Source organism: Anser cygnoides, chromosome 6, assembly GCF_040182565.1.
Source record: "Anser cygnoides isolate HZ-2024a breed goose chromosome 6, Taihu_goose_T2T_genome, whole genome shotgun sequence".
NCBI classification, from domain to species: Eukaryota; Metazoa; Chordata; class Aves; order Anseriformes; family Anatidae; genus Anser; species Anser cygnoides.
Window position 1 is genome coordinate 22,007,973 of NC_089878.1, and position 24,921 is coordinate 22,032,893.

Consider the following 24,921-nt stretch of genomic DNA (forward strand, 5'->3'; position numbering starts at 1 on the left):
AATGGTAGAAGCTGCATTTTTACCATTTCTTTACACCCAAGAAAAGGAAAACAATCAGAGAAGCTGGACATGGGATATGCCATCAACAGTACACCTTATAAGAAAAAGGTTCATTTTTATAATGTCACTTAATGAGTGATGCATTATCACAACAAAGGCAAAGTTGACAATGTACACACTTTTGAGCTAGGTCTCTGTTGTGCATAGACCATGAAGACGAAGACTTATTTAAATCCTATAGACTGATTGGTTCTGATGTAGCAGTGCAAAATTAGAAAACAAAGCTTTGCATCAGATATTTTTCCCTGTGAATTGAGATTTTTGAAAATACTGTTTAACAAAGGTAAGATTTTTGATGATTTTTTATGACTGAACACTGTGCATCAAGAATGTTTCTGCCACTGGAAAATGACCAGACCCAAGAGAACAGTTCAACAGAGACAGTTTTCAATGATTACAAAGGTTTAGGATTCCAAGAACGTACTCAGCAATTGACCAATGTGACCAAAGAACTGATGTCTCATATCATCAGAGTTGTCAAGAAGTCTTCTATATGACTACGTCTTATTAAACTTGGGCACATCTTCCCCCAAAAAAGCTATATAGGCTTGTCAGCTCTACAAAGCCACCAAAGACCTAGTGGCACTTTTTGCAAGAATGGTGGTTTGACACAGTATCCTGGTGAGATCTTCCTTGGGTGGCCTGATGGGACACAATGAAGCTGAAATCCACCCTTTTGCTGACACTGCACGGAGGCAGTAATACTGCTTTATGCGGCAAACAGGGAAGGTGACAGTAGAAGACAAAGTAGCTATGATTCATGTGCTGTGGGCATAATGAGAAATGTGTTTTCCAAAAGAATCCAAAAGGTGAAATTCATCTCTAGGCAAGGGGCCAGCACAAAGCAAAGGACCTCAAAACTAGCTCAGAGTGGTGCTTAAGTAATTGACAGGCTCCGTGCCAGTCTTGTAAGTAAAGGTGAATTTCTACCTCCAACCAAGGGAGAGCCAATTGTAAACAGAAGAGAACCAACAGGTCAGCAACAGCATGTGCAGCAAAGCAAAGGAGCGGCAGGTTGCAAGAAGACTAGGTTAGGTCAGAAGGGAAGGATGATAGTACAGAGGTCAGAGTATTTTGTTGCCTGGCAATTCAAGAGCCAACAGAGAAACTGTAAAAAAGACAATGCACTGGGATTTGTGTTTTAGGGATAGCCTTTTGTACAGATGAGCTGGTTCATATTTCAAAACCTCTAAGAGACCTTAGATCCTCTTATGTCACCAGATGTCTTTGCATAGGCTATCACATGGTTTTTGCTTCACCAGCGGAGACCAGTGGCTTTATTATTGAGAATTTATAAACCAGCAGATGAAAGAGCTACAGGAAGAGAACACGTAGCAATGTAACCATGCTGCTAAAGCTCGGGTTAGGAGAAAGCACTTGCCTGGAAAACCCTGTGTAACAGTCTTCAGAAAGAAAGTGGTGTTACTTCCCACGGCAGAAAGGCACATCCTGCACAGTGCAGTCTACTGCAGGGCTTAATGGTGCAAATACAACCACCCCAAAAATCTACAAGTCAATGATTACCATATTTTAGTGGTAGCTACCCTTGCCCCACACTTAAGAGACACAGATAAGTTGCTGCTAGTGTATCTAGAGACCAGGAGAGCAATGGAGTCACAGCATCTCTGCAATTCCGTGACAACCTCCCAGCCACTGTGTAAATCAAGTCATTGTAGAGTTTGACGGTGAGTTGCACCAACTTGCTGAACATCATCTTTCAACAGGATTCTGTCCTCCCAAGTGATATATTCTTCACATGTAAAAAATAAATAAATTGTAACACATCACTTAAGCATTAGTTTAGGTTCTAAAAGTCAAAATTAGTATTTCAAATGTGTTGCTATACTGGTGGCATATTCCGTTCCTCAAAACAGGAGTGTTAGTAATAATTACTCTTCCTCCTACTCTCTCAGTTAGTGAGTGTGTTGCTCTGATGGAATTATGCTTTTTCTCTAGCTTCCTAAAGAAGCAAATAACTGTTTCATCACAATTGTTCCCTTAACAAAAACAAGATACACACACACACACAAAAAAAAAACAACAAAAAACCACAAAGGATTATCCAACTTAGTACTGCAGTGAAAGGTTTGAAAGAAGCTCTCCTCCAGATTCCAGGGTCAGGATTTTATTCCTTTCAAACTCAGATTTCCCTCCTAAGTGGGCTCAGTAAAGTCTTTGGTGTTTGATGAACAGTAAAAATACTGTATTTTCTTTTAGTTACACAATGTTACTGGGGAGATGATGCAATTACAAATATAAATACAATCATAATTTTGTTAATTTACCTGCATTCCCATGTGGAAGACTTGAGCATATGAAGTAGAACACTGGAATAATGACTATAGCATAAAATGATGTGATTCATTTACAATACTGTGTAAAAACAAATAATTAAATATATACACAGTTACATAGTGAACAAGTTCACTGTAAAAATTAAAACATGTTGAAAGTTAAAATTATAGCAAAATCACAAAACCAATCTTTGTTAAGACTAGTTTGTTTAAATACTGGTATATTTCATTCAAACAGCCATGCTATGCTGGCAATCCCTCTTCAAACTGAGTGATATTCTGAACAGGGAGGATGACATTCACACTGTGGATGTGGATGACAATTGTCATCTCAGCCTTCAGATCCAGCTCACAATGCTTGTAATAAAGCATGCGTTTTCTGTATTCTTTTCAGTCCTTAGAAATGCTGGTATTCAGAGTTTTTCCAAGGACAGACACTTTCTTTGTACTGTGTAAGGAAGTTTCTGAATTGTTACCGTAAGGCTTCAGTTTAGCTAGCAGGTTCAAAAAGTATTTTCTTCGTTTGTCTAATTTGAAGCTGAGAAATATCAAAATAGTAATTTTATCCATTCTCACCTCCAAAGGTACGGGAAAAGAACAAAACCAAAAGAGCTTGCCAGAAGAAAATCAGTAATTCTGAAACCGTAAGGGGCACAAGATCATTCTCCCAAAAGAAGTTAAGCACTCCAATACTTTCGAGAGAGATCCAGTCTATGGCCACCAAAAAAAAAAAAATCACTGAAACATCCTTTAGTTTTAAAGTAAAACTATTCTTACACAATCTACCATTTCTCACTTTTCAACACATTTTCAACATATTTAAAATAAGATAAAGCTCTATGAGGTTGAAAATCAAAACAAGACTAAGGCTGTTTTACCTAAAGGATTCCCTACTTGCTAGTTATATTATTCTGAAGAGTATGAAACTTAAATCTCTTTGATTTAAAACAAACCACACTGTTGCCCAAAATTCTAGTGTGAGCTTGAGCTGAAAAACATTACTCCATATATTACTATGTATTTGCCAACAAGCTAGAAATATAATATGTAATACAGGAACAGGGAAAAGAAAACTAGATTTTTCTTATTCCACTGCACCATGGCCACTCTTCTTGTCAAACACAGGTAGAATAACTTGACTTTGAGTAGTGAAGTCTTCTGCATTGAGCGAAAGCATCCTAACAAGTCAGAAACCAACCACAGAGCATGGAGCGTTCCGCATGGTGGCAACATTCACTTAACAGCTTATCATTAAAACTGTTTTCCTATTTCATGCCACACTCACAGGAAAAATCAAAGGCACACAACAGAATATTAGATCATGGAGCATAGAGCATGTTAATGAATGAAGTACACACAGAACAGGAGCGTTCAAGGAGAGAGGGAGAGGCTGTGCGTTATGTGTGGCTCTGCTCTGTTTGGAGGACAGGTGCACGCTCTGCATCTGAGGCTGACCACTGGTAAGGGGCTGACAACAGCTAATGTCCCCTCCCTGCACAGGGCATAATCAGTCCTGCTGGCACTGAGTTGACTCACCTGGAATAGCCTCAGGAATTACAACTGTAAAAATGATGGTTCTCTACCCCCTGCACTCTCCGTACTTTTGCTTACAAAAAACATCAGGAACATTTAGGATGCATTCCCTTTTGTCAATTTTTTGTCCAAAATGAACAGATGAAATTACATTAATACACGGAGAACACACATTCCCCTAAATTACATCTCTCAGAATTACAAAAATATTGCCTGACTTGCACAAAAGCTCTGAGAACTAGCAACACTGAAAAAATAGTTTGAACCACAAACCCATATAACTGCCCAGGACGAAGTTAACAGACTTATGCCAGGGCATTGAGAGGCTGTCCATACCCTCCTCTATTTTAAATCACCAGAAACACAGCATTGATAGGAAACTCCATGGAAACTTCTTTCCACAGCGTACCAGACAAAGAATGAGCAAAACCACAGCATTTTTAAAATCACTAATAGATTGTTTGTTATTAAAAAGCATCTTCTACCAGAGGCAATTAAATAAGGATGGTGCAGAAATTGAGCTGAATACTTTGGTAAACTTTTCTGCCAGTTTAATGCCTATAATGAAAAGTAATAAAGTGAACTAGGCATGTTGCTATACCCATGTGGTTTTTTTTTGTTCCATTAAATATTGATGAGCACTTATATTCCTTACAAGTGCCAATGGCAACTCATTTTATGAATGCAAATTAAATTTTAATTTTGTTCTTGGTGAATGTAAGTTTTATGCCTGTGCTCTACATTATACATATACAAGACTTGAAACAAATCCATAATGTGTCATGAAAGCATAATAATGCAAGTGCCTACCTTTTTCAGGAACCGTACTCCATAGGTAAATATATAAAGGTAAAATGTAAATCTCCACCTGCAAAAAGTACAACAGATTAACTCTAGGATACCAGGTTTACACTTCATAGTTCAACACATTTCTTACAGTACTGCCAACACAACACACCCATGTCACGTTAACAGAATTTGAAGCAAAATTTTGGTCTGGTATTCTAAGACTTTTGTTATCAAGCATTGTGTTCATCTGCCTTTTCCCCCATTTCCCACATGTCTGGTGCAAAGAAATTCACTTGTTACTAGATACTGGAAAGTCCACCAAGCTTAGGAAAAACCAAAAGAATTAAGGATAGTCATCACCACTGCGAAGTGGGAAAAACTTCAACTCCTTTACTAAGTAGAGAATTCAAATATGAAAGAGATTCTTAAGAAACCATGTTTCACTAATTCTACCCTGATAACACTTTCTTTTGAAAATTGCACTCCAATTCAGGGAAGCACTTCTGTATGTGATTTCAATGTATTGAAATAAGCGGTAATTCAGTACTTGTTTAAATTACGCATCTGCCCCATGCTTCCCAGCTCCCTGTTTACTCCGTCTTTGTGTTTCAGAGGTTCTTATGGTTATACTTGTTTACCTGGGGCTTCATTTTGATGCCGTCTTACATGGCAAGGCAGTGTTAAAATTAAGCCATTTGTGTAGAAAGAACTTAGATTTTCACTTTAAAAATGTAACACCTAGGACTGCTGTCACTTCTGATACTTGGGAGTTACTGAGCAATCAGAAAAAAAGAAAGACTTACTGCAATGCTTCTACAGGACCTGACTTCATTTTTAGGACAACAATAACAAGAAATTTTATTAAGCTTTCAACGGGTAACATTAAGAGTGCTGCACACCAAATACGGTCTTCAGTAATGAAAAACATCACCCACAGCTAGCCATAGCCAGAGGTTTTGCAGAGGAGATTTCAGCACTTCACTTAGTTCTAGGAAGTGTATTTGTATCAGACAGACATGCTGGATGCAAGTATATATCCGTAACTTATGTCTGCTTCTAAAGAGTTTCCTAGCTGCACATTTCCTGGAGAGTTTTATATTCCATATTTTCCCAAGCACACATGAAATAATTTCTGGGCTTCTAGGTGTTCTTTTCAGAGGCAAACTAGAAGCCAAAAGCAAGGTGCCATAGAAAATGAGAGAGAAGCCAGCGGGAGATCAAATCCAACCCTACAAAATGATCGTCTCTAGGTCTTTCTTCCTTTTCCAATAAAAGAAGGCATAGCAAGTATCTTCCTATCTTCCGGACCCACTACTGGCTTAAGAAAAAAGGGTCAATAGAAGCATAACAAAATAAAATCAAAACTTTATGCAGTGCAAATTCTTACACGAACCCCTGTTTTTTCCAAGGGCTGAAGTGACTACACAAACATGCTTGAGATAAACACCAGTGACTTACTATTCATAACATTTATAACAGGATGAGATTTAGCTTCATTAGTGAGGCAATACTGCTGCGTGAATCATCTTCAATTACGCATTTTACGGCACAACTTTCTGTTCACTGGCAAAACTATTAGCTTACAGTTAATTGCCACTGAAGTGTGCTCAAAAACCTATTGGAAGGGTGTCAAAACTGAAAACGCTCTTATGTGAAAGAAGGTTAATCCAAACCTTACTCTTCAGAGCTACTTCTACAAGTGTTTAGAAGGAAAGCTGTGTAGCTGTGTCAGACATAAATAACCTTATGACAAGCTGAGTACAGGACAGTGTAAGAACATCAATGAGATTTAAACTGCAATACCTCAGCTGAACAGAAACTGTCTCTTACCCTGTAACCTCCAGAGCACTTCAGAGATTATTTATTCATTTGGTATTATACAAACACCAATCCCTTCAGTAACACCAGCAACACAGCTCGCAGTTTTCATGCTGGCACTTTTGTTAAGATACTGCAAAAAAAGGGCACTTGGGGGGTGGGGGGTAGGAGAGTAGTTGTGCTGGTAGAAACCTTCAGGCTACGCATGTGGAAGAAACAGCAAGAACAGCAATATGAATCAAGGTTTTATTTGGATAGTAATCTTCTTATTAGGCTACTCCTATGGCTAGGAAACCTGCTGTTTAACTTCAAAGTCATCTACCTCCTCTAGTGAAAGCTTCAAGACTGTCACTGAAAAAAATATACATATTGGAAGGGAAAAACTGTCTATCCTCATCTCACTGTTGAGCATTCTCAGTGTCCTTATTTTACTCATAATTATGAGCAGTTGTTATAGATCCCTCAAAGGTTTTTTTTGTTGTTGTAGTTACACTAAAAATCTCCTCAATATCCCCTTTATTTCACACTTCTCCAAGTAAAATTTGTAACATATTTGAGGACATTTGTAAATCGCTGTTGAGAAATTCAAAGGCGTTCTAAAGTATTTGAAATATGGTGCTGGTTAAGATTTACATGGTGGAGCTCAGGAATTTTCCAGCCTGTGTGTTTCTCTGAAAGACTCCCACTGCAGCATTCACTGCAGCTGGCACCTCAGTGGAAGGAAACAGCCCTTTCCTGAAACGTGCAAATTCAGAAATATTGATTTTCCAGCCTAAGATTCCACCCTCACCCCAGACTACTGCCACAGCCACAGATCTGTGCCAAAAGCACGGACTACCCCACAGGAGGATTCCTGGAGCTTTTGGAAAAACCTCAGAGCCAAAAGCCACCAGACACTAGTTGTACCTGCCAAAGGCTATCAGCTTGCTCCAAGTATTCAAGTGCTCCACAGGTGATATACAGATACAAGCATACAATAATAGATGCTGTTAGTATTCTTTAATCTTTTTCCCAACCCTCCCAAACAAGTCTATTTGGGTTGAGCATCAGAAGACAAAGAAAAGCTCTGAACTGGGTGACAGACAAAGCTGGTCAATCTTCTAAGCAAATAAATAAAACAATGTAAAGGTAAAATGCTCATTCCTGAGGAACGACATTCATAAAAGCTATTCAATAATCTTCTGGGTTGGTCAAACTGCCATCAGAATTGGTACCCGGCATCTTGCAGTTGCAGTGAAGTGAAGGACTTTCCATTGCTCTGTGTCAGGTAACCAGCTGCCTTTTCTGTAGGCTTCAGAGGGAAATTCTGCCTGGCTCAATACCTACACGGGAGTCCAGATAGTTTAACGCATTGTTTTACCACTACCTGAAGTTGGTATGCTGCATCAATTAACAGTAAAACATCCACTGGCCAAGGTCAAATGGATAACTATGTCCTTGTTTCAGCTGGGACTGAGTTAATTTTCTTCCTAGTGGTTGGTATGGTGCCATGTTTTGGATTTACGATGAAAATACTGTCAATAACATGCTGACGTTTTAGTTGTCGCAGAGCAGTGCTCACACAGAGCCAAGGACTCAGCTTCTCATGGTGCCCTGCCAGCGAGAGGGCTGGGGGTGCCCCAGGAGCTGGGAGGGGAGATATCCAGGACAGGTGGCCCAGACTGGCCAAAGGGATGTCCCACACCCTGTAGCATCGTGCTGAACAGTAAAACTGGGGGGAGTTGGCTGGTGGGGCTGCTGTTGCTCTGGGATGTGTGTTGGTTGGCTAGAGGTGAGTAATCGCATTGTGCACCATTTGTTTTGTGTAATTTTTTTCACCCTCTCTCTTTTCTTTCCTGTTAAACTATCTGTATCTCAGCCCACAAATTTTCTCCCAATGCCCTATCCCATCCCACTGTGGGGGGAGTGAACAAAACAGCTGTGTGGTGCTTAGCTGCCTGTCGGGTTAAACCACAGGAGAGTACAAGAAGGTCTGGGAGAAAATTAATTTTACGTTATTAAAACGTTTCTTATTATACACTAAGTGAATATATCTGGTCTAACTAGCTAAGAAACTATGTTCAACACTTTAGTAAATGTTGCACATTAACTACTACTTATTGTGCTAACACCAATGGTCTTAGCAACTGGATATATTTCACTTATAATTGTCTTTTTAAACCAAAAAACTAGATCCTTGTTATCTACAAATTAACATATATTGAGATCTATAAAATCTACATTAAATTAAATCAGTATTTAAGGCCATTTACAGAGTGAGTGACAGTCATGAAGCATAATAGTCTAAAGACATATACATACAACAAATGGACAGAATTGAGGGATGCTATTTCCATCAGCTTCAGCTATAGAGTCAGAAAAGATAAGAACGTATCTGGAGCTGTCGGCTGTGCACTATCAGGAATTTAACTGTAGATATATCACTAATTCTTTGTACAAGATCACACACAGATCACTCTGCCTCTGAAACACACCAGGAATTGAATTATCACACGTTCCTCTGCCTACTTTCCTACCTTGGCGCAGAGAGCCAATAATCTAAAACTATGCCGATATTTTATTAGCATATGAGCAGTCCTCACTCCCCCCAACCTCTCCTTTTGCTCAGTAGCCCAATAGTAAGAACATCTGCCAGACTTTGGAAAAGTTAGGTTCGGTTTTCTCTTGTCACATCTTGCATGCCCCTGATGGGTTGTTAGCCCCAAAGCTGTCATATGTAGGACCATCTCTCCTTGTGAAGCCATTTTATGTAGCAAAAAAACCACACCTCTATGACTTGGGAGGAAGGACAAGAAGAAAGGGACTGGAACTGTGTCATGAAGCTGTACAAATCTCTCAAAACTCATACAGACAAGTCCAGGAAATAAAAGATAAATATATCTCATGCAAAGAAGATTTGTCCAAGGTTGAATGGACAAGGTTCAACTCCAAATTCAATTCTTTTCCATGAAGTACTCTATCTAAATCTATAATTTGCAGTCTACAGTATCTCTCTCTTTATCCCTCCATTTTGGTCTCAGTGCAGTCTACTGATGAAGAGATGATACAGTGGAGGGAAACAGTTAGGAGCAGGAATCATGTCCACATGGCAATACATCTGAGTGTCCAAAACACTGTAGTATTTTGGGAACTTAGGCAAAATATTCTCTATGCACAGCATACTATAGAAGAAAATGACATCTTTCTTTAGTGTGAGATTAACAAGTCTCATTCCCAACTGAATTCACAAAATGGTAGCTGATTAAGAGAGGTCTTTAATTTATCCTAAGTAATAATGCCAACACTCAAGGTTGGAAAAAGCCCTTAGCCTAACCACAGTCCAATTAATCACAGATTGCAGGGAGGGGAAAATCTCTGGTCAGTAGCATAAACCCTCTTTAGGACCCTTTCTGATAACTCTCAGAAGTCCTGAGGCATCCACAGCTCAAGCTTTAGCTCTCCAGGCCACTGGGGATGGTTGTTGTTAGGGTCATAGCTATTTCTCTACAACAGGGAAAGTAACAAATTGTTCTACAGCAGCAACAGCAGAGACCAACTGACTAGGAAAAGCAACACAAGGTTTGTATTAAGATACCTCTTGTTCCCCTTCCTCCCCAGCAATATTCTCCAGCCCATTTACACAACACAATGGAGGCCACTAGGTGAAGCACCCCATTCCGGGTGACTGCTGCATCAATTCACATTTAACTGAAAGAAGAGGACAGCTGAAGCCGCTCTGTTTTGTGAGAATTTGCTCTGTCCCTCAGATGTGAAACACCCCTCCAGTCAGTTGTGCAGAGACACGAATTCTGAATGACCCAAATACACTCAATTTGTATTGCCTGAAAGGCTTCTTAGGTTAATTTAAATCCAGCAAACCCAGATGAAAGCATACAAGGAGCCAATGTTCTGGAAGACTTGATCTGTCTGCTCAAAATAAGGTTTACTTCAGTCCTGCACTAACATGCCTACAAGACCTCCTGACTGAACCAGGCTTGTGTCTGGTCTGCTTGAGCCCAACATGAGCGAGATCAAGTCTACGTACGAGCCTTTAGGGTAATCCTTTCAGGTTGGGCTGTGCTTATCAGGGCTGTTGTTATGTTTCAAAAATGGATGTGACACACTGCAACAAAGAGTCACGGTAAAGCATAGTAAGATTTTTTTTTTCTTTTCAAATGTAGTCTTAAAACAGATGCTCTGAAGCACCTGGAGAGTACAGCAACAGATCTGACTGCTCTTGTTCAACACATAAGTGCATTCCTGATCCAAAGTACAGACAGTTTCAAAACCTCTCAACCCTTTTAACTTTGAGCCACTAATAAAATTTTAAAGATGCTTCAGCATGATACAGAATGCTAAGGAGATGGAAAAGTTGAAGAGCATCTGCCAATTAATCTGGTATATCCAATCATGCTCAATTCAGCAAAAACTATTTCAGTGCACATCTAACTAAGCACTTTGCAGACTCCAGGCATACTTCTGACGAGGTTCCCTTTAACATCCTGCTGAATTGTGTCCTTAAAAATTCACTCCAAAAAGTGAGATTGAACTTTACCTAATAAAAGTCAATTGTTACAGCAATGAACTAAAACAACTCTCCCCCACACACATTTTGCAGAGCCCAACACATCAGGTTCATCTTCCCAATGACCTGCTGTCTAGCGGAGCGAGCTCAGCATGGCTGCTCTCCCAGGAAAAAGACCTTACATTGCCAACTGCAGATTAAACAACCCCTCACACCTCCTCCCCCGCCCCCAGATTTGTAGCTGTTACTTACAAAGACACTTCTGCCACTGTTTTGCTGCTGTTAGGGCTGCAGACAGTAACATAAGAATGTCACGCTTCAAATGGTTAACATTAGGCGGTGCTAAAACCCCCATCATATTTAGCAATTAGCCATAGGCTCTTCAGATTGTCAGTAATCAATTCAACTGGCTTTCCAGCTCTGAAAACCATTTTCATGTGACAATTCAACCGGTACTGTATGTCACTCTACTTTGGGCAATATTATTTTTTTTTTGGCCTTCCTCGATCAAAGCCCTAACACATACTAGCAATAAGCACTGGTATCCTGCAGACCCGTTAGGGAACTGTGTTGGATGGTTACTAACACTTCACAGCCTATGTCACTATCTACAAAAATAATGCAGTGAATTGCCACCTTCATTTGAGACATCATCTTTTCAAAGAATTTAGAAAATCAGAGTCCCAGCTTCCTTCCACAAAGAAGGCAAAATACAGCAGGTGAAGGAGGCTGATAACCCTCGTGGCACGCTCTGAGCATTCTGCCTGGTACGCATGGGCACATGTTTTCACATTCAAGTTTTCAGAGATATCTCCTGAAGAACTTCTATTCCTAGTTCCAATCTCAATTTCCTTCATCTACTAAAGTTATTTAAAATAAATTGACAGCTTTATTAAATCCTGTCTGCATGTACTTCAGATCACAACAAACATATACACAAAACCCAACACAAAGCGTATCAGAAACACAATTAGTACATAGGACAGCCTCATGGAGTACTTCCCATCGGTTCAGAAACCAGGAAGAAGTAGAACACTGCTTCAGTTTGTACCTTCCACAAAATCCATGCTTATAGAAAGCTCTGTGACGGTATGTTTAATGGTAATAGACCGGCTGTTCCAATATTCTACCCCCCATGATTTCTTCAATGATAATTTGCTGCATTTTTAACAGCCTGACAGATGCAACAAGAATTATATAGTGTTAATTTAAAAATAAATAAAAATCTTCTTCTTGCCCTTCTTGGCATGGTAGTGCTGTTGAGCTGTACTGGAGCAATGAAGCAAAAGGTAAGCACTACGGTTAAGTTATCTGAGGAAGGAAACAGTTATAGACAGTTCCTTACGATGTGCAAAACAGCAGGTATGACGAATTGAGAAATTTTCATTACTTTCCTCTGCAATTTTATAGCTTAAGATTTGGCCGGCATCTGATTTTTCTCTTGGCTGCAGTTTGAAACAGCTATTTAATATTTAATGTTACAGTGCCACTTGAGACCATCCCTGTCCTAAATCTGTATGCTCAAAATGTAGCTCTAAAAGTCTTAAGAACAAAATTTAGTAGTGCAGGAAAAAAAAAGGAAAGGAAACACAGTGATGCAGTTTTATAAATTATAGAGCATGTTTATATAATTAGACCACAATAGATGCACAATGCAGTAGGTGTTTTGGTAATTCTTTTAGGTTACATATCTTCTGTTTTGTGGTTATGTAACTGCCCCCAAGGCATCCAGGAGAGAACAACATGAAATAAAGCTCTGATAAGACCTCAGAGATCCGTTAGCACTGCCAAATCTTGCCCTTCTATCATCTGGAAAGCTCATGGGAAGAACACATAGAAAACAGACATTGCTGCCATGCACTCTCCCCTGTGCTCTGACTGACAGAACTGCTTTCCTCATCAGTGACGTTCAGAGCACACAGCTGACAGGAGACTTTGAGAGAAATCAGACCCAAGGTCTTTCCATCCTGGACTTCTACTCTCTGTCCTTATTGGTAATCTCACAAGTCACCTACGTTTTCAAACACAGCCCTTCACTTTCCCTGCGGCAATCACAACAGACACTGTCCCACTCTTTTTCAGTTTTAGAGTAACAAAAACTTAAAAACTTCCAAACTGCATTTGCTTTTCCAACCTGGATGATTCTGTGCTTTTTGCCTAGTAATGCCGTCTGAGCCATGATGACCATCATATATCCATAAGACAACTTTTGTGACAGGTAATTATCATTTTAGACCACATTATACTAGCTGTTTCCATTTTTTTTTCTCACGTTGAAAGTTATTTTCCTCCAGCATTACATCATTTGCTTCAGATTAGTTCTTAACCCACTAAAACAAGTGCTGGACCATTACTGGTACTGATCTTCTTGATGTTTCTCACCTCTACCTGCACTGTGTGCATCTTCTTGCTGAGGCCACTGCCAGTATCCTCTCAGTCAAAGGCCACTGCTTGCCTTTTTTGTGGTGAGCAGTACTCCTGTGTCACCTACCTTACAGTTCTGGATATAAACAGATGTTATGCCCATATATTACAAGTATATAGGCATACAAAATATTCTGCCAAGTCAAAAATTTATTTCCATGTAGATACAAGGGAAATCTTTCCATAAATGCATTTTGATTGACAGCCATACAAGTGCAGCATTAAGCAGGCATTATTTTGACCCAGGTCAGTTTAGAGCTTTCAGTAAAGAAAATGGACGGGGAAAAAAAGAGAACTGTATATCGTAAGTTGCAACACTAGCTTACAAACTATTTACTTTTTAAACAAATAATCAGTTCAGCTTCCTCCAAAGAGCATGAAAGTACTTTATCAGACCACTTGCTAACACAGAAAGCAATGTAGTTAAATGCCTGTAAGGAAAAAATATTAAACATTGTGGAAGCTAATTCTCCTCTGTAATTGCATCTCTGTGAAAAGATGCACATAGTCCATGTATCTACAAAATGAAAGGTAATCAAATGCAGCAGAAAACCGTGTGACAACTTAAATAAGAAGGAGAACAGAGGAGTAAGGACTTGCATGCCAATTCACTGACTGCTGCATATAAAATCAAAACTTACTGCCACTACCCTTCAGAGTGCAAGGTATTTTGATAAGTGTTGATCGTGACTAGCAACCCATAGAGAACAGGTAAATCATACTCAAATTTCTGTTTAGTGGTAGAGACTGAAATAGGAAAAGATACCGAGTATGTTTGGTCTACTAAGTCTGTGCAATTCGTAATCTCCTGTGGAAGAGAAGAACTTGCTACAAAAGGCATCCCTGGGGAGCTCCAGCTGGGCCAAATCTGTGTGGATTCAGTGTAAAGCTGGCAAATAACATTTACTAGTTCTATACATGCAGAACAGCTAACAAGTCTAAAGACAGCATAAATTGAGTAAAAGCAGTACCTGAATTGTCTTTTTTATTAAATGAAAATAAAAGTAAGACTCTTATTCTGGATGGTTATCTGGTGGATATCTGCATTTACTCATAAAGCAAAGATTTGCATCCACATGAGAATGGAGGATTTATTCTGAAACTGACAATCTCTCTCCATGAATAAATACTTGTTTTAATGTGTTTCATAAAGTTACTGCTGCCTAAGCTAATATTGATCATGCCATTTTTATACTGCGAATATGTAAAAGGTCAAACTAAAGCATAGTTTGGACTGGTAGAAAAAAAGAAAAAAGAGAACATCCTGGAGACAGAAAAGAAGTATAACTTTCTAAGAATAGAGAAAGCAATATGGAGGAACAAAGTATAAAGCAAATATTGCACAGTAATCATTAAGTAATCACTAAGACATATCATGGAAACAAACACCAAACCTACAGGATGAAAGTAATGAAAAGAGAAGAATGCTCTGAAAGGGAGGGAAGAAGGTAAGTGTTTTTGCTGTCTTCCTCCCTTCCACACACCTGTTATACTTTTAAAGGCAATATCACAGATTAAATAAAGAACTGACGAGCACCATTATGGATATGAGAAGTGAATAAGAACTTCACTTAATAGATAATAACTATTTTACACTATTTGCTATGCTACTTTGGCAATAACGGTTTTATTATTGAAAATTACATTTCAGAGAAATAAAAAGCCTTCAAAGTCTAGAAGTAATAAAATATATTTTTAAATCCAGTCTATGTTCCAACTCACAAGTCAAGAAAAAAAATCAGAGGTGACAGTAATTTAGGAACTGGAGATATCAGTACCTGAAAACTACCACTTAGGGGAGATCAGTATCACGGACAAGCACACTAACAAATGATGAGGAAAAAGAAGTCCAAAGCTTCAAATGGAACAAGAGAGACAAACTGTCAGAAATCCTGGTACTGAATTCTCAAAAGATCCTCCCCAAATCATCAAGAATCAGTTTTTAAGCCCTGTGATTCTCATCTGATCTACTAAGCATAAGAAGCAGTCTTGAAGTCTACAGCATCCCAGATTCAGCCAGTACTTCCCTTGTGGCTCCTCTGAAAAATCCCAGGTCTGTCTAGGCATTCTTTCACTTTCAAGCCACTATCTGAGACATTTGACAACTTCATTTAAAGCTGACACTGACTAAAGAGGCAGCCTCATCCACCATCAAGAGATGGACAATTTAAGGCACACAGAACATAAGAAACAAGCAGCTACTGCAGTCTGCGCAGTTTGCCTCCAGTTGTCTTTAATTACCATACTGAAGTTGTGATTTTGAACTAGTATACACATTAACTAGAACTTTAGTAAGATTTATTTAATTTCCATAACATAAAATAATGATGATAACACACAAACCACAAGAGAAAAGAAATCTAGTTAATTTGTTATAACCTTGCTTAACGTGCAGTGATAATGTTAAGTGATGGTATCTTTGGAGGGCTAGCATATGAGTTAATTTAAATTTATTCATTTTATTAAATAATGTGTCACAGAAGGCAGTAAAAGTAGGGAATTCAAAGTTTTAAGTAATCCAATTTGAGGGAAGAGGGGAACTTCATAAGATGCAAAATGAAAAGTGCTTACAGCACAGTCTAGAAATACAGTGAGCATAATCCGACAACCCGGCATGGTCATCTTCACCTGCTTGCTCCAGCAGAACAGCAAGGGAAAGGGTCTGATGATTCCCGACACCTAACCAGTGTCTGGGCACAGAGATGCCACAAGACCCAGCTTATAAAGGGAAATCAAAGATCATATTCACACGAGCATGGCAGATACAGTAGGAAAGGAATCATGAGAGAAACTGCCAACATTGCCCAATTCTAGGGTCTGCTCCATAGAGTCCTGAAGTAACTGAAGCCTAAGCAGCAGGCTAGGGAGTAACAAGAAGTCTACCCCCACCTTCCCCTTCACCCACCAGTTCAGCTTTCTCATGCAGTGGGATAAGGCAACAAGTGCAGAGACATGCAGACCCAGTATTCTTCTATTCAAAATTGAGAAATAAGGATAGAAGGATTAGATAGAGGATGTAAACATACTCAAAGGAACAGCTATTCAACAGAAATGCATTCATTCTCTTAGCCACTGTTAATCTAAGCACTTATAAACAGCTGACAGCAGGGAGAGATGCACTTGCAGCACCCATGGCATACCCTGTCCTGCTCCACCACCACACCACGTCCTCCTGCCTGGCTGTGCCAGAAGGGGCCAGTGACTGCAGCAACACCCCTTCTCCCTCCTCCTCTGCACCAAAACCCAAGCTTTCCCATTTGATGCAAGTACTGCCACGGTGCCTCCACATCTTCCCTTCTGTGCTCAGGTGCATGTGTATCCCTCTCTACCACAAAAAAAGACACCCCAGCATGTTTACATTAGTACCTCATGACCCCCATGAGGAAAATCTGTCTGAGAAGCATGCTACGTTTGTATGCAGGGTGCCATTTAACCCCCATGAGCTCACTGTGCAGCCAAGCCTGGTGCAGTGCAGGCGATGGGCAGGCAAGGACACAGGTCAGGAAGGGGACCTTTACAGCTTATGAGAGCAGCAGCGATAGCCTGTGCTGCTAAATGACAGTTGGAGCCAGCCTGTACAACTACACTGCAAGCCACTGAGAGAAAGCATCAGCACAAAAGCACACAACAAAACCACAAAATAATATATAATTTAGCTACTCAGGCCAGCCTGGCCAGCAAATAAGTGTGAATAGTCCAAAGCCTGAGAATACAGATGCTCCCAGAGGCAAAGCTGGAGGCATAAACCCACTGTAAATCACGTAACTGCCGGCTGTGACGCCCAGCCTGGGCATCTGGAAGCGCGAGTGCTGAGCAAGCTGTGCATTGGAGAGGAGGCACAGGCACAATATTCAGTCCTGATTCATCAGAGAGCAAGTGTTAGGGCAGGATTAAAATTGCTCTCAGTGGCCGCACAGTGTACTCATGACTTTAAAATCACGACTGCTTGTTTTGGCAGCCATTACATTATTCATGTATTCAGGACCTTGTATTGGGTTTATGTGGCAAGGTTTTGATAGCAGGGGGGCTGCAGGGGTGGCCTCTGTGAGAAAAGCCCAGCAGCTGCCCCATGTCAGAGCAGAGCCAGCTCCAGCTGGCCCCAGAAGGGACCCGCTGCTGGCCAGAGCTGAGCAAGTGAGCAATACTAGTTGTGCCCCTGTGAGAGCAGATTTAAGAAAGGGAAAAAACTGCTGGGCAACAGCAGCTGGGATAGAGTCAGAAGATAGGAGACAGCCCTGCAGACCTCAAGGTCAGTTCAGAAGGAGGGCAGGAGGTGCTCCAGGCACCAGAGCAGAAGTTCCCCTGCGGCCTGTGGAGAGGCCCATGGAGGAACAGGCTTCCAGTTTGCTTTCAGTTTCTCGCTGCTATAGCCCGTTTGTTACAGGCAATATATAGCTCTCCCTATGTTGAACCTGTTTTGCCCATGACGGTAATTGCTGAGCAATCTCCCTGTCCTTATCTCAAGCCTTACACCCTTTCTCATTGTATTTTCTCCCCCTTCTCCCTCAAGGAGGGGGACTGAGAGGGCAGTTGTGGTGGAGTTCAGCTGCCCGTCAGGGTAAAACGACCACAGGCCTCAGGCTAAAAATTACTACATTTTATGTAACTCAAGGCAACAAGTATTGTCTTAGCCTCTCTCCCTCTGATAGGGAAGCCATCAGTGAACCAGCTCTGGATCACATCTTATGAAAAAGAATATTTACACTAAACGAAAAGGCTTCATCAATACCCTTCCGCATTGGCTTGAAACGTGGCTTAGGGAAACAAATTCCACTCAGCGTACCCTGCTACCAGACAAATGAGTCAGTAACGTACAGAGCTATTTAGTGTTATTCTCAAGGAGCAACATCTCACACTGATGTAATATGGAGCAGGATTTTTCTCGTACCTTTTTATAGCCATACATGACTCTATGCCTTTTTGCACCAATAGTTTTGCTAACACATGAAACTGAGCATAATTGCCCCATTCTCTTTTATCTCATATTAAGACCTTGTATTCAAGTTCTCTGTTCGTTCTCTGTGATGCTATTAGATACAACACCAAGAGAAACACATTTCCTTGACTGTATCAATCCCATCATCCAGATGTAAATCTTACAGATAAAATAGCAGTACTTTACATACTAACTATAGATCACAATTGCAAGACTGTCTTTACTTCTCTCTACACTGTAGTTGCCTCTTGCTAGATGACTTCAATGAGAGTCTCCTTTTTGGCAACCATGACTCATCTCAACTTCCCTGCTACCTGCAGTTATAATAAACCCTTCCTGCACCCAGTGAAGGTCATGTTTTCCCTGTTCCAGAACAATTTCATGGACTCCAACTCCCTCCACATCTCACTGAAAGCATGTGTCCTCCCTCACCCACTTGCCTCACAAATCTGACTCTGCCAACACCTCAGCTTGTACTCCTTGCTATGCCCTTTGTTTGGACAACACAGTTTGCTTTCAGGGTTCTTCTCTCCCTTACCTCCACACTCCAGTTTTAGCATGCATGATACTCTGTGGTTAAAAAAAGATTAGTCTTCACAACTGATTTTGATGCAAACTATGGCTACAATTTATTTATCAGCACAATACTGAATATTCTGGTTCCCGAAGTAAATACAGCCATCTCTTTAATTACAAATTACTGCTGACTTACTGCCTCAGGAGAGCAATGAACACCATGAAAGAAACATGAAATCCTGTTTAATTACTCAGGGTGTGAAAAACTGTTTTCACTATTCAGTTTTGTACATGCTTCTTCTCTTTCTTGATTAAGTATCGGCTGGTTCTTCCACTGTGTGATAGGTAGTTGCTGGTTTTTTTCTTTGTACAAATCATCATTTCTGTATGTTTTTATCTTTTACTAAGGCAACCCTTGCACTTCTTCTATTGTCTCTGATCTCCTGCACAATCCTTTTAGTATCTATGCAGTCACTGTCCTATTTGCATCTGCAAAGCACAATACTTTCATGCTACAACTAATGAAAATTTTAATTAAACACATCAGTGGAACAGTTTGGTCTGCTCACACCAGTCTAGCAGTACACTGGGGAATGGTGACAGGCAACCCATCTCTTTAGGATTCAGCAACAGTAATTATATTCCCTTCAAAGACAACTTTTCTTGAGTATTATCAGAGTTAGCCTTTGCTGCTAACACTAGAACCAACATTAAATCCACATCATCTGATGTATGAATCCTTTCACAGACATTTTACAGAGTTCATGGTTGCAGAAGACCAACTAGCTTGGAGTGGTTCACATCCACAGCGCTCTGAGCTGGAACACTGGATAGCATGTGCCCAGGATTTCCTTTACATTGATAGGAAATATAGCTCCAAAGTGTGGGGGTTGTGGGTTTGGGCTTTTGTTTTTCTGCTATTTCTCCCCTGCAAGAAGGATCACAGTTTCACAGATAGTGAGACTGATGTATTGCATCTTGCCAGAATAGTGCTTTTATAGCCTGACACTAAGCATGTGCTGCATGCCCTATGGCACAATGCGGAGGCACTAGCCCTGCCTGGATAACAAGACTATCCCAGCTGGAAGAGTCAGATTTGGCAAGTTTTATATACATATCATCTGTCTAGAGCAAAGCCTGGAGAGAATTATCTTTCCAATGAATTATCCTTTCAGCAGTGCCTGCATTCCCTTTTGGCAGGAGGTAGCAGCATCACTACAGAAAGTGAGTCCAGCAGTACACCAGTGTTCACAAAGTGCAGACCATTGGAGATAAGACCCCTGGGCAAGAGCATGACAGTGAAGGTGCACCCTCGTTTTTCAGTTTTGTTTCTATTGCAAAGGCAAAGATAATTAAAAAAAAAGTAACTGAGACCTGAGACTTTCAAGTTGGTATTTTTAGAAAGACACATCACAAAAACTATATTAGATGAAAATCACACGTTTGATAAAAACAAAAATGGATTATTGGTATTAATTAATTCTTCTTTCTCCAGCATTTTTACAATAGACATCGCACAGCATGTTTCTTACTCCCTTCTTCTACCAGTTAAAAAAACCAACAAACTAACAAACACAACAAATGAGAACACCCTTCTTGCTTCAATGGCATTTTATGGCTATTTAAGAGGTACCAATTTACCTTTACCAGCAGCTTTATGGCATACAAGCTATCAGGAGTAATTGACATGAAGTTCCCATATATGAAGCTCTACACTACTTAGTTACATGATATTCATTAAAGGAAAAAATAATTAAAATATATATATCGATAGACCTTCAGAAAACACTATTAAAGTGCTTTTTATTTGTGAAGACTGTCAGACACAACCTTTAATGGTTTGTCAAGGGTAACTAGTACAAAACAATAAGGATGCCACATGGAAAAATCACAACTGTGGACTGGGGGATAAAATAAAAATAAAAAAAAAAATCACACCACAAAGACAAAATCAAAACAAACAAAACATTGATTTACGCTAAATTATAGGGATCTCTCAGATTACTCATTTGAAAAAGGGCATATTCTTTTACAAGGACAGATCACGTAGCAGTTCCTTCTCTCTCCTTTTGATGTAATAAGGTTGGCACAGTTAGAGCGTACAGACAGCAGCAGTAAACAGTAACACTGAAAAGCTTCTTCAGAATAAAGTAGGATGCCTCAAAATTTAATTTGTGAAGTGCTACACTTTGGTAAATTGATAGAAAGAAAAATCTGTGTTCACACTGCCTTGCCTAGACTTGATACTCATGTAGGTTAAAAGAAGCTAGCTTGGGCAACTTTTTAGCTTGACATTAACTCTCAGTGCAACTGGGTCATTCACAGAAGCTCAGAAACAATGACAGTTTCCCTCGCTCTCCCTTTACAGCACTGTTTTAACAGGTTGGCATTCTGAGTTAGCAGCTTTGGAGAAACGACCTTGTTGCTTTACCTGAGACAAAACAGTCACTTCTTTGGGCTATAAGCCCAGATACTGTGCTTGAAGGAATAATCCTCCTCTTACCCCTCCTGCTCAATTCCCTTTGTTGTACGGCCATAGGAAATAAATAAATAAATAAATCAACTGCATTAAGAGAGATGTACAGACATCACACAATTATTTTGACACCACTACCAGAAATACAAAGTAGTTGCTCCAGTATCGTAACAGTCTTTGTGAAAGGCTGATGGATATTTCCATCAGGGTCACAGAAATCTCTATGAAATACTGAAAAGAAGTCAAAAAGTTAAGGATCAGCAATAAAAATATGCAAATGACTCAACTCTTCACTTGTATAAACGTTTAACAGTTCTATTAACTGCTTCAGCACAAAGTGGCCCAGAAAGAAGAAACTGTATTAATTAGTGCCTTCTAGTACTATGGCTCATTGCAGAGTTTCCTGCTGCCACTTCACAAAACGTTCCAGAAACTTTGGATTTTCCTCAATGCTTTCTCTTTCGGGCCAGACTGCTGTCCTATAATCATCTACCAGAAGTACCACCTGTAGCAGGAACACCTGCCTGCAGCACACAGCTCACTGCTGGAAGTTAGAAGGAGAGGGAGCAGCAGAACTATGTATCTGCCCAGTTAGAAATAGTAATAATCCAGGATAGCATGAAAAAATCTCTGCCTTTTTGTCAACATACTACATAGACATGCAATTTCCACCAAGCAGCTTGTCGAGCTACCGGTGCTTTGGATCTCCTGAACAGACCAGGACAGCAGTGGAAATGTTCTGCCCCACATCCATGACAGCATGGAGGAACAGCCACTCCTGCCCCATGGAAACCCGCAGAGGAATGCAAAGGAGATTTGATAGCTCTATGCCATTAAACAGCAACTATCACACTGTCCTGTCACATCATGGTTAATTAACAGAACCCTTCTACTCCTTAAAGTCAGGTTTAAAAAACAAAAAGTCTAATCTCTGGGCTAACTTCAAATATCAGCTTTCAGGTGGAGTTATCCTTCGTCCCGTCCTTACAAACTCCTTTACTCACAACCCCAGATTTGAGCTTCCATTTCACTCGAGTAGACAGTGCACCCAGTAAGCGTAGAAGAAACAGATTTTAATATTGGTAACTGGTTAGTGACTTCAGTGGCTACATAGCTGCAGAGACTGGCTACCTCAAGAGATGTGAGACGCATAATCACCATCAGACCTCCAAGTACACCTTAAATACACATGCATGCAATCCAAACACTGCACATTGAGAATAAGGAGTTGTCACATACATATGCATCAGCAGCAAATCATCTGCTCATGATAGCTGAATCCTATCTATCCAAGTTATCTATTGGTCAGTGACCAATAATAATAAGAAAAAAATTATAAAAGAAACCTGAAATCAGTGAGTGTAGTAGCATTTGGTCCACATGGCCACCCAATGCACTGCTTCCTACAGGAATTCTAAACATTCAGGCAATTTACAAATTCTACTAGTTGCTGCAGCAGGTAACAACCTGAGAAACTTCCAAGGAAGAAACTCTGGGTTTCTCCAAAGAAGGACTCCAAGTCATCTTAAGATGCCTGCAAATATGAAAAGCTAGATAGCACATATAATAGAGGCCTAATTCCTTCCCATTTTGGGTGTATGCTTTGTATTCACACTTAGAAGCCACTCACCCCAGGGGAGCAGCACTGCTTTCCAGACTTCTCTCTTTTCTAGTTGTGAAACACTCGTCAATTCTCTGTTGCATGTAGCACTGAAGCAGCAGCAAATTTGTATTGACAACTCTGAATTAAATGGACCCATAATATCATTTACCACTTCTTCTTGCTTGCATCTCAAAGATCGCTGTATTCAGCAGTGTTCTGTAGTTGACTTAAGTGGGCCTGAGGCTACACAAAATTCGGAGCTAGAAGGTTTTTTGACGCCTATTTGTTTTCTAGTGCTTTACTGCTACACAGAAAAGAATTCATCAGTCTGTGCTTTATGTGCTTTGTTAAGATTTGTATCAGCACAGTTCAGAATTTCAACAACCAAGCAGCTGTCTCAATTTCTTTCCCCTGCATAGTTATTTTTCTAGCGCAATTCTGTAGAAGAGAATAAGGCCAAGAAGTTGCAAAACAGCCCATAAAATTTTCACAAATGTGCACAAGTGAAAAAATATTCTATATGTATATATCTCTCTATACACATAAACATGTATACAAATAGATACATATAGCAGTCTTCGCCTCGCAAAAAATGCACAGTTTCACTTCCTTGGAAAAAGGGTATGTTCTGTCTAGGAGGCGAGATTGAGACTCTCTTTTCACCTACATCAAAACTAAAAGTCACCCTACTTACAGATACTTTATTATCCAAACTTCCTCTACAGAAATACGTTTAGAAAAATAAATGAAAATCTTTAGCTCGTCAGTCAGCACATTTCCATGTTTTCACACGCAGACTGCTGCATAAACTCAAAAAACACTCTTGGACATATCTATCTGCCAGCTCCTCCTTGGAAACCATGCAAATATCTCTAATAAGCAGCTCTAGACAGCAAGGGAGGGGAATGGGCTGCTTGTTCTTTCTATGCTATTTAGCCTTTGAGAAAAGCAGACATGCCTAGGCACTGGCAGTGTGAGCAGCAGCAGCACAACAGACTGAAGTGGCCACGAACCTGGAAGTCACTTGGAAATCACCACTGTGTTGTCTTTCAGATATATTAACAAAGATATTCGTGTGCCCTGCATTCTGCCTGGCAGTCACCAAAGTTACCATTCAAGGTATTCCAGGCATTACATTCTCCCAGTTGTCCCCAGCATACCTCTAAGCCTTTTTTCCATGAGCTTATTCCATGCCTGGAATTCCCATTCTTCTATATTCAGATGTAACGTTCTCCCTCAAGACATTTTTGGGAAGTTGTTCTCCATTAATGGCCAGACTTTTTTCCTTCTTTTTTTTTTTCTTAAATATATTCGTGCTAGAATTATGCTCCAGCCGAGTCCTTAGAGCATTTGGCCCAATTTATGCCACACACCTATAAGTAGATCAATAGTCCTCTGCAGAAACAACTTTTAGCCTTGTAAAGTACTGCAGATACTCTCCATGAATAACACACAAATTACACAAGCTTTAGAAAAGATTCAAGGTAATCCACTTGGTGTTTTCTGATGTGCTGCATGCTTAAAGAGCAGAGTACAAGGTCCTTCCCCTCCTCTTGTTAAGGAGAAAGCTTGTTCTTTCTTGATGGTAGGCTACACTATGAGTACAGAGACAAAGGAATAAAAAGCAGCAGAAATGCACAGCAGTAGAAAAGTCCACTGTGCACACAGTTTGCCAGTTCTTCTCCTTTATTCACTTTGGATCTATCAAGTGAAGAAAGCAGAAAAACTACCTATATTCCCAACAAGAAAGAAACGTTATGCACAGACTCACTCCTGCAGCTACTACCTGAGCATTACAATCTTAAGTTGTACAAGTTGGGTGTCTTCCAGTGACTACAAACATCCTACTGCTAACTCCAAGTTTCATTTCAGAATCATCAAATCCTTGAGAAACAACCCATCAACTTGCTGGTAAAATAAACCTCTGCACCCCATTTATTACTGCCTTTCTGAATAATACTGGATAAT

At 40.1% G+C, this 24,921-nt stretch overlaps 1 protein-coding gene across 2 annotated transcripts in view; it reads right to left on the reverse strand.

Annotated features, from left to right (window-relative positions):
• Positions 1–24,921, reverse strand: part of CERS6 (ceramide synthase 6) — a 123,664-nt gene that overhangs the window by 58,261 nt on the left and 40,482 nt on the right. For both annotated transcript variants that reach the window (XM_048061374.2, XM_048061375.2), the window contains exon 4: positions 4,698–4,755. In XM_048061374.2, the coding sequence (XP_047917331.1) occupies positions 4,698–4,755 (58 nt within the window). The remainder of the gene's footprint in view (positions 1–4,697; positions 4,756–24,921) is intronic.